Below are 9,834 nucleotides of genomic sequence, written 5' to 3' on the forward strand. Positions count from 1 at the left end.
ACAAATTAAACTGTAGTTTGGAATGCTGGATTGTTAAAGCAGGAAGTGATCTCAGAAAACTATCTAGACCAAAATCCTCATTTTAAGATGAGGAAACTGAGGTGCAGAGAATGGAGATGACCTGCCCAGGTTCAGACCATCAAAAAGTAGCAGAAACAGATTTTAGGACCCAAATGTCCTGATTCTTCTTCTTTAACATATCCCATAATTATTTAAATGAATGAAGTCCTGCAAACATTCTCCTTAAAAACAAGTAAAGCACAAGAAGAAATAATGGAGTGGTGAGTCCAAACCAAAAGGTCCCATGTTCTCAGATTCTTCATCATCACTGTCAAGGCCCCTGTTCTCTCTCTGGTTTCCAGAGACAGGAAGAGTTCCTTTCACAGCTCCTCATGAAGGATAAAGAAATCCTTCAACCCCCTCAAGTTACCCATTTCAGATTCTTGGGTTCCCACCCATGCTCTTCCTTTTCCCAACCCACATCTCCACTTGTCAAAATCCCACACAGACTTTAAAACCAGCCTAAATGCTCTCCCTTTCAGAAACCCTTTCTTGATTCCTTTTTCCCAACATCCCCTCCAAATAAAAACTATCTTTCCTTTTGTGAATGCCCAGTGCACATTTCTAACCTCTCTTATGATGCTTATAACTCTCTTCCTTGTATTGTAACTATTTATTAATGTTTATCTTATTTCTCGCATTAGTCCTTGAGGGAAAAGGCCATTCAGCCAACTTTGTGTTTTTGTTTTTTGTTGTTGTTTTAGTTTTTTGAGATGGAGCACACAGGCTGGAGTGCAATGACACGATCTCAACTCTTTGCAACCTCCGCCTCCCAAGTTCAAACAATTCTTCTGCCTCAGCCTCCTGAGTAGCTGGAATTACAGGCACCTGCCACCACACCTGGATAATTTTTGTATTTTGAGTAGAGACAGGGTTTCGCTGTTGGCCAAGCTGGTCTCAAACTCCTGACCTCAAGAGATCTGCCCACCTCAGCCTCCCAAAGTGCTGGAATTACAGGAGGGAGCACCACACCTGGCTAGTATTCAGCCAACTTTGGATCCCTCTACAGTTCCTTGAATAGATTAGGTGATCAATAAAAGTTTGTTGCATTGAGTTGGTTCGGAAAGTAACCTTCACCTTTCTATTGTAAATTCAGTCTACTTCTTCTTCAGTAAAGACAGAAGGTGGCTATGACCTACGGCTTCGGTGTCCACCTACTCATCCTATTTCTTCCCCTTCCCTCCAGGGGGAAAAAAAATACAGCCAGTGACTTCAAATTGGGATCTTTATTCAAGACAGAGGTGAAATCTGCGCTGTAGTGAAAGCGCCATCGGGGACACTGAGCAAGGATCTAGAGCTCAGTGCACCACTCAGGCATCTCCGGAAAATAGTCCTCAAGAGTTCAGTGATGTCACTACAGCGCCCAAGGCTCAGAGACAGATAAGCTTTGGGGGAACAGAAAGAAGCAAACTGAGGTGGCATTAGGGAAGAGGCATTCCAGGAATGTGGAGTGGGCAGGGATGCCAAGGACAGCAGATGCTCACAACTTCTCACAAAGCCACTGTTCCAGCTTCTCAGTGCAGAGGGCTTTATGGGCCAACCTGATAATGGAGAAAGGGACAAGGTGAGTTAGCTGACTGAATCTTGGCTTGAATTTCCATCTAGATTCATTCCCAGGAAGGCTGAAGTGAAAGAGTGTGGATGAGAATTACAGTAAGACATTCCTGGCCTGATGTCAAGGGACACAAGCCATCAAGTGGAATACAGTCCATAAAAAAATAATCCAAGAAAATTGTAGGGTTAAAAAAAGAGATGCAATGAGACCAACAGCTTGCTTGAGGGCATAGAACTAAGCAAGTGGAATTAGATGTCCAAATCTAAGTGAAAGGAGGCCTGGGTCTGAGCCCTCCATCAGGCAACCCCTTATTAGGAAAGTTGCTACCGAGGAGTGGAGCGAGAGAGGCTTAATAACAGAAACCTGAGTCTTTAGGTAAGTTTTGTTTCAGAGACTGTATTCTAGATTAAATGACCAAGAGATAGGGTAAGAGGAAAGGGGTGCTGGGCTAACGGGGTAAGGAGAAGGAGGATGGGGAAATAATAGAATAAGGATTCACCAGTAGTCAATTCCTTTAATATCCAGGATCTTCTTGGCACACATTATGTCATCAGTAATGTCATCATCCAGGAACTCTGGCAGGAGTTACAGGGAAAGGAATGAGAGAGCTGAGAAGTATTACCCAGAAAGGCACTGAGTTCCCCTGACCCCTGGATCCAGTGGGTTCTCTAAACTCAACGCTTGTGCCTGTTGTCTTTTTATATGAAAGGACCAATGTGGTAATGTCTAACCCTGGGTAGGGACTTCCTTCATTTCCCTGGGATATCTCTGGAGGAATCATCAGCTTCATCAACTGACTTACCCTGAAAATGCAGAGAATAAGATTCCAAGACTCTCAGACTGCTCAGATTGTCTACCCCTGAACCTCAGAGAACTGTCTGGGGATTTGATGACCATGAAGAATCCAAACAGCTTCTTACCCAGTACTGCCAATTCAAGTCCCACAATTTTTGTAGAGCCCAGCCAAGGCAACGAAGCCCGAGGTCTGCTTGGCACTAAAAAGGAGATTATCCCAAGGGCAGGCCTCAGAAAAACAGAGAAAGAGGGTTATAGGGGCTACTCACTGTCACAGGAGATGCCGCAGATATTCCTTGACTGAGGGACCTGGCTGCTCTTGCACCAAAGCTTATTACTGATCTGGAAGAGTCCATATTCTGTGCTTCCATTGTTTTCAACTATGGCTTGTGTGTCATAACCACTGGTGTGAAACATGGTACAGATGACTGAGGGAAAGATGAGAAAGAGATACCACAGAGATGTCCAGGATCCGCATAAAGGAGGAATTGTAATTCTAAGACATAAAAATGGTTTCCAGCCAATCTCCAAAGATGGCAAAGCTCAGAGTTTCTTGATAAGATGAGATGGAGAATTCCAAAAAAAAGTCAGACAATAAGAGAAAGAAAGGATAGGAAAATAAATGGGGCCAGGTGCAATGGCTCACACCTGTAATTGCAGCACTTTGGGAGGCTGAGGCGGGTGGATCCCAAGGTCAGGACTTTGAGACCAGCCTGGCCAACATGGTGAAACCCTGTCTCTACAAAAAGTACAAAATTAGCCAGGCATGGTGGTGGGTGCCTGTAATTCCAGCTACTTGGGAGGCTGAGGCAGGAGAATCACTTGAATTGAGGAAGCAGAGGTTGCAGTGAGCCGAGATTACACCATTGCACTCCAGCCTGGGCAACAAGAGTGAAACTCCATCTCAAAAATAAATACATACATACATACATGCATACATACATACATGAAATAAGAGTATGCAAATGAGCAGAAAAGAGGATGATTAGATAATTAAGTAAAAGTGGAGGAGCGAAGTGGAGGAAAGAGGGGACGGAGGAGAGAATCACATGAGGAATGGATGAAACAAGGAAGCGGGGAACTCACATTCAGGCAAAGTGATGCCTCCATAACCGTCTATGTCTTTCAGCAGCTGGGACAGCTCACATTTTGTAAATTGCTTGGCCGGGATGGCAGGGAACAGGATGCCCACCAGGAACAGAGAGACAAACGACCTCATTTTGGCTGCCCCCAAGAACCTGAAATGGAAGCATCACTCAGTTTCATTTCTTTATATTCATGCAGAAAGCCTCAGGGGCTCTGGCACCAAGCCCTACATCTAGGAAGAGAATGAAAAGAGACTGGTCATGCCAAGACAGAAACGCTGAGCCTGCCAGCTTCCTTCCCTAATTCACCCTACTTTTCCTTTCCCTCTCCCAGTATCTAGTCCATGCCAGGTATTGCTCTCTGCCCAGAAAGTGTTCAAACCTTGATCCAGCTTCCCATTTGGCTTTGTTTATCCCTTTGTTTTTTGTAGGGTTGGTTCTAGGAAGCACTGTCTCTGGTTACTTTAGGAACAAAGAAGGCCATGGGGGCAATATAAGTGAGGAATCAGAAAATACAATAAAGTTCTATGGCCAGCTTCCCCCTCCCCACTAGAGACATACAGAATGCGGAGAGGGGGTGTATGTCATCACATGCCGCAGTCCCAGGATCAAAGCTGGCACTTGTCCAACCAACCCAGCAATGTAACAAAGCCCAGAATGAGTTCTGAGCTCATGACTGAAGGCTCAGAAATAGAAATAGAATATGGGAATGTAGACTACAACAATCAGATATAACTTGGATCCTAAGACTTCCTACTTAAGTAAAATGCATAGTTGAAAAGCCTGTATGAAAGCATCTAGGCCAGGCACAATGTCTCACACCTGTAACCCCAGCACTTTGGGAGGCTGAGGCTGGTGGATCACTTGAGCCCAGGAGTTTGAGACCAGCCTGGGCAACATGGTAAAACCCCATCTCTACAAAAAAAAAAAAAAATACAAAAATACAAAAATTAGCTGGGCATGGTGCCATGTGCCTATAGTCCCAGGAGGTCGAGGCTGCGGTGAGCCATGTTCATTCCATTGCACTCTATCCATCCTGGGAGACAAAGTGAGACCCTGCCTTTTTTTTTAAAGAAAAAAGAATCTAGCTATTATCAGATTCCCCACCCCTAACCACTTCTACGATAAATAACCAAATACTACATTGGCATTGAGACATTACATAAATCTAAGACTAATAACTTGTAGACAGCCTCAGAGTTGGCCACGGAAAGTGGGAAAGACGCAAGCCAGTGGGAAGATTGGACTTCAAGACTGAACAAGCTTGTGTCTGGAACCTCTATAAGGTCAGTGCCCCTAAGCAAGTAGAGCTAAGGATACTAGTTCTGAATAATTCCTTTAATTTGCTGGCATCAAGCTTCATGTTATGGTGACAAGTAGCTGTTAGCTCCTTCATGCCACCATTCATCTTCTTATCCTCATCTCTAAACCATAACTGATTTCTTCTTTCTTCTTCCTTTTTTTTTTTTTTTTAGACCAAGTCTTACTCTGTCACCCAGGTTGGAATGCAGTGGCACGGTCTTGGCTCACTGCAACCTCTGCCTCCCAGGCTCAAGTGATTCTCCTGCCTCAGCCTCCCAAGTAGGTGGGACTACAGGCATGTGTAACCATGCCCGGCTAATTTTAGTATTTTTAGTAGAGACGGAGTTTCTCCATGTTGGCCAGGATTGTCTCGAACTTCTGAGCTCAGGCAATCTGCCTTCCTCGGCCTCCCAAAGTGCTAGGATTAAGACATGAGCCGCTGCACCCACCAACTTGATTTCTTATGTTTCAGGGAACATTTATCTCAATCAATCTGTTTAAGACTTACAAATTGACGGTCTTCCATATCATTATCTCCTACATGTATTCAGAGTCAGGGAAAAGTCCTCTCAGTTTAATCCTGTCTTCTATACCATGGATAACCAGTATATGAAGTGGCAGGAGTGAAGGGAAGGTGGAGGATCTTGGTGTGCCAGGAGGGATGAGCAGAAAGTCCTGATAGCAAGAGATACATGTTCAGAAACACAGCAAAAGTGGAGCCACTCCATTTCTCCACATTCCACCCAGAGGCACTGCAAGGGTACACGACAGGAATGGGAATTCTATCACGCTAAGCTTTGTTGAGAATATGGCTGAGGGTGACCTTGAACCATGTGGGAGAGGGACAGATAAGAAAAACTTGTGCTGAGGACTAGTCCTTCCCATAGTGGAGTCTTGTGTAAAATGCCTCCTGCCTTAGGCTATGGACTAAGTACCTGTGACAGAGTAAAATGGTGGGCCAGGGTCTCAAGAATCATAGGGGTTTTCTACACTTTCGGCCAAGTCAAGACCTAAGGCAGCAGCCTGCTTGCCTGTAATTTGATTATACCTCGGCCCTTCACTATAAGCAATAAAAGTCAGCATACAGGTCAGGAATCACAACTAAGTGCAGAAAAGAAAATAAACATGCCTCCGGCAAAAGGAACCATTATTTCCCTAGAAATGTTTGTAAAATACGATACCTGGGAGTCATCTGAAAAATAGGATAGAAAGTGTCTAATGGAAACAACTGCAAACATCCAGAGAAAGATGCAGCCTCTTGGAGATTGTCCAAAGGAGAACAATACACAATGATTACAGCACTGAAAAAGGAAGTATGTGGAAAGAAGTTAAGCACAGCTCATGGAAGAAAGTTCTCACTCAGCTCTCCCCGTCCAGGAAGAAAGCTCCTGCCAAAATCTCCCTTTCCAGAGAGGTTTACTCAGGGTGCTCTGCATGGAGGTCGAGAGCTGAATCAAGATGGTGAAGAGGCATTTACAATAAACTTACCTGGGTTTTGTTAAAAATAAACTAAAAATTACGTTCGTTCTCTCAGATGCTGGGGGAAAAACCCAGGTTTCTAAAACCAGAAATCACCTTTTTGGAGATGAACAAAATAAAAATGTTATTTCTAAAAATAAATTTCTTTATTTATAAAATAAAAATTTCAGGCTGGGCATGGTGGGGTCGCGCCTGTAATCCCAGCACTTTGAGAGGCCAAGGCAGGCGGATTACTTGAGGTCAGGAGTTCGAGACCAGCCTGACCAACATGGCAAAAGCCCATCTCTACGAAAAATACAAAAATTAGCCGAGCAAGCTGGCAGGAGTCTGTAACCCCAGCTACTCAGGAGGCTGAGGCAGGAGAATCGCTTGAACCCAGGAAGTGGAGGTTGCAATGAGCCAAGACCGCGCCATTGCACTTCAGCCTGGGAAACAGAGCAAGACTCCATCTCAAATAATAATAATAATAATAATAATAATAATAATAAAAGTCTTTATTTCTAAAAATAAAGAAATTGAAAGCATGTGTTTCAAGGCACGTTTTCCATGTGAAACTGTAGTCTGTAGGTGAGTTGGCATTTCTAGACAAAGCCGAGGCCTACCATTTAGAAGGAACACCCTGAGATCCACAGTAATAATGGCCATTACATCTTACAGTTAATATCCTCACCTTGTGCCTGCAGTGGCTCATGCCTATACTGCCAGCACTTTGGGAGGCTGAGGCAGGAGGATCACTTGAGGCCAAGAGTTGGAGACCAGCCTGGGCAACATAGCAAGACTCTGCTACAAAAATATAAAAATTAGCCAGGCATAGTGGCACGTGCCTATAGTCCTACCTACTCGGGAGTTGCATGTGCCTATACTCCTAGCTACTGAGGTGGGAGGATTGCTTGAGCCCAGGAGTTCAAGAATGCAGTGGGCTTTGATTGTGCCACTCACTCTAGCCTAGGCAATAGAGCAAGACCCTGTCTCTATTTTGAAATACATTTATATCCTCATCTTGTTCTACTTTCTCTCATAATTCAGGAAAAGTATCACTAGATAGACAATGATGCTAGATCTTGAAACCCAAATTTCATGCAAATGTTTAACCAAATTAAACAGTTAATTAAAGCAATTAAGATTTAGAGAGGGAGTGATTTTTATTGGCATTTTTCTTTTTCAGCTGCTTGTCCAAAAGTCCCTACAAAGTTACTTAGCATTATAGATTCACATTCTATATCCCACAGGAAAGGCCTGCTCGCAATTATATGAGCTTATTTTGGGTTGCTATATTTGCATTACTATTTATATCACTGCTTTTATACTTAACTGAACCATAGCTTCATTTGTGTGAATTGGCGATAGTATCAACCAAAAAATGCAATCATGGAAATATAAATTATAACACAAAAATGATTTTAAAAGATACTAACTAAATTTTACCTTTTTAACTGAATATTAGCAAAAAAAACCCAATACACATGTAATTACCAAGAAGCTAACAAAATTTCTATGCAAATTTTAATTGATTTTTCATTTTTAATTTATAAAATGTTTATTTTTAAATAAACATATATTTATATAATTTTACATCAACACCTTTGATAGAATCCTACATCGTATTTTTTGTTAACATGGTAGTTTTTCCTTTCCTTTTAGGAATGGCTTCCCTTTCTTCCTCCTCATTTCTTCCCTGCCAAACATCATCCTGGCAACTCATATTAACAATCTACCACCCCATTCCCCATAATGTGTTTATTTCACACTGCATGCCTGTATCAAAACAACTTATGTACTCCATAAATATACACAGCTATGATGTACCCTCCAAAATTTAAAAAACAAACAAGGGAAAAAATTCTACCATATCTTAGTCCATAGTTTTATCCATTATTGTATTTATATAAACACATATTGTTTTGCTATTCGTTTTACATTTTTAATCCATCTGCAATTCTGTCTGGGTTTTGTCTTCTCTTCAACTTGTCATATTTGTCTATTCTGATACAAATACCTTATTGATTTCATTGCGGCAGCTTTTTGCTATGTTCTGCTGTCTGATATAACAAGTCTTCCTTGTTATCCTCTTTTTAAGAAAAGATTAATTAAACTTTTTATTTTCAAAAGTAATTTGGGAGGCCAAGGTAGGTGGATCACCTGAGGTCGGGAGTTTGAGACTAGCCTGACAAACATGGCGAAACCCTGTGTCTACTAAAACTACGAAAATCAGCCAGGCGTGATGGCACATGCCTGTAATCCCAGCTACTCAGGCAGGGGAATCGCTTGAACCAGGAAGCAGAGGCTGCAGTGAGGCTAGATCGTGCCATTGTACTGGGCAACAAAGCAAGACTCCTTCTCATAAAAAAAGGGAAAAAAAGTCATTTAAACTTACAGAAAAGTTGTAAAATATTATCATAAGCTCACATGTATCTTTCCTATCTAACCACTCACTGTCAATGTTTTGCCACATTTGTATGTTCTGTCTCATAAACCTATTCCAATTTATTCTTTCATGAAATTTTTAATATATTTTAATCAATTTTCACCAAAAGTATGTTGAGACTTGAATTGGGATTACAACATACATAATCATACAGTCAATATACATAATAATTTTTAGAAAGTTAACCTTTTATAATATTGCATTTTAAATCTCAGGGTGTATGTAGTTTTCCTTTGTTCAGATTCTATTTTGTACATTTCACTAAAATTTTATAGTGTTCTTCATATGATTCAATGCCTTTTTTATTAAATTGTTTTCTAAATATTTGGCACTTTCAGTTGTTAATGTGAATGAGATATTTTCCCCTTTCCACTTCTAAGTGCTTATAAATAGTACAGAGAACAGATACTTTTTGCAAATGTATCTTCTACACAGCCATCTTGCCAAAATATTATAAATTCTAGTATTTTTTCACTAGCATTTGGGGGTTTCTAGGTTTATAATCCTACAATCTAAGAAAGTGATAAGTAAGCTCTTTCTTTTCATTATTTGTCTTCGAGCAAAGGGAAGCCACCACAAAAGCTATCTGCCTCTGCCATAGCTCAGGCCAGAAAATAATTAACAATAATAATAATAGTGTAATAGTAATATTCTCCCATAAGAGTGTAAAATCACTGGCCTGTTCTCACTCAGGCCTGAAGTTCATGCTAACATAACCACATCTAGTCAAGGAAATTCCAAGCTGAGAAAATAAACTAAATTGAGATGTGGAAGAAGCATAAGCAATCCTCCTCGGAGGTCCTTGAAATTTCCACAGATTAAGTTAACTAAGTAGGAGCTCAGGAAACAATACCAAACACATCAACCAGATGCATTGACTCACGCCTGTAACCCCAGTGCTTTGGGGAGCCAAGGCAGGAGGATTGCTTGAGGCCAGTAGTTAAAGACCAACCTGGACAACAGAGTAAGACCCCATCCTTATTTCCCAAAAATTTAAAAGTTAGCCAGGCGTGGTGGCATGTGCCTGCAGCCCCAGCTACTCAGGAGGTTGATATGAGGGGATCATTTGAGCCCAGGTTACAGTGAGCCACGATCATGCTACAGCACTCCAGCCTGGGCAACAGAGTGAAACT

General features: G+C 41.7%; 1 protein-coding gene across 1 annotated transcript; it reads right to left on the bottom strand.

Annotated features, from left to right (window-relative positions):
- Positions 1 to 1,267: 1,267 nt before the first annotated feature.
- LALBA (lactalbumin alpha) lies at positions 1,268 to 3,649 on the bottom strand. The gene is made up of 4 exons (XM_023210603.2): positions 3,497 to 3,649; positions 2,680 to 2,838; positions 2,115 to 2,190; positions 1,268 to 1,601 (listed from the first exon to the last, which is right to left on the bottom strand). The coding sequence occupies exons 1-4, from the start codon at positions 3,627 to 3,629 to the stop codon at positions 1,541 to 1,543; spliced, it is 429 nt and encodes a 142-aa protein (XP_023066371.1). The 5' UTR covers positions 3,630 to 3,649; the 3' UTR covers positions 1,268 to 1,540.
- Between the last annotated feature and the right edge of the window lie 6,185 nt (positions 3,650 to 9,834).

The sequence above is a fragment of the Piliocolobus tephrosceles genome, chromosome 10 (assembly GCF_002776525.5).
Source record: "Piliocolobus tephrosceles isolate RC106 chromosome 10, ASM277652v3, whole genome shotgun sequence".
Lineage (NCBI taxonomy): Eukaryota > Metazoa > Chordata > Mammalia > Primates > Cercopithecidae > Piliocolobus > Piliocolobus tephrosceles.

What these genes read in the sequence shown, in the direction of transcription:
- LALBA (XM_023210603.2), bottom strand. Translation starts at nt 3,629, where the DNA reads ATGAGGTCGTTTGTCTCTCTGTTCCTGGTGGGCATCCTGTTCCCTGCC. An exon ending in AGGCATCACTTTGCCTGAAT is followed by an intron (nt 2,839 to 3,496) that starts GTGAGTTCCCCG and finishes TCTTTCCCTCAG; the next exon opens with TCATCTGTACCATGTTTCAC. An exon ending in ATTAAAGGAATTGACTACTG is followed by an intron (nt 1,602 to 2,114) that starts GTGAATCCTTAT and finishes CTCCATTATCAG; the next exon opens with GTTGGCCCATAAAGCCCTCT.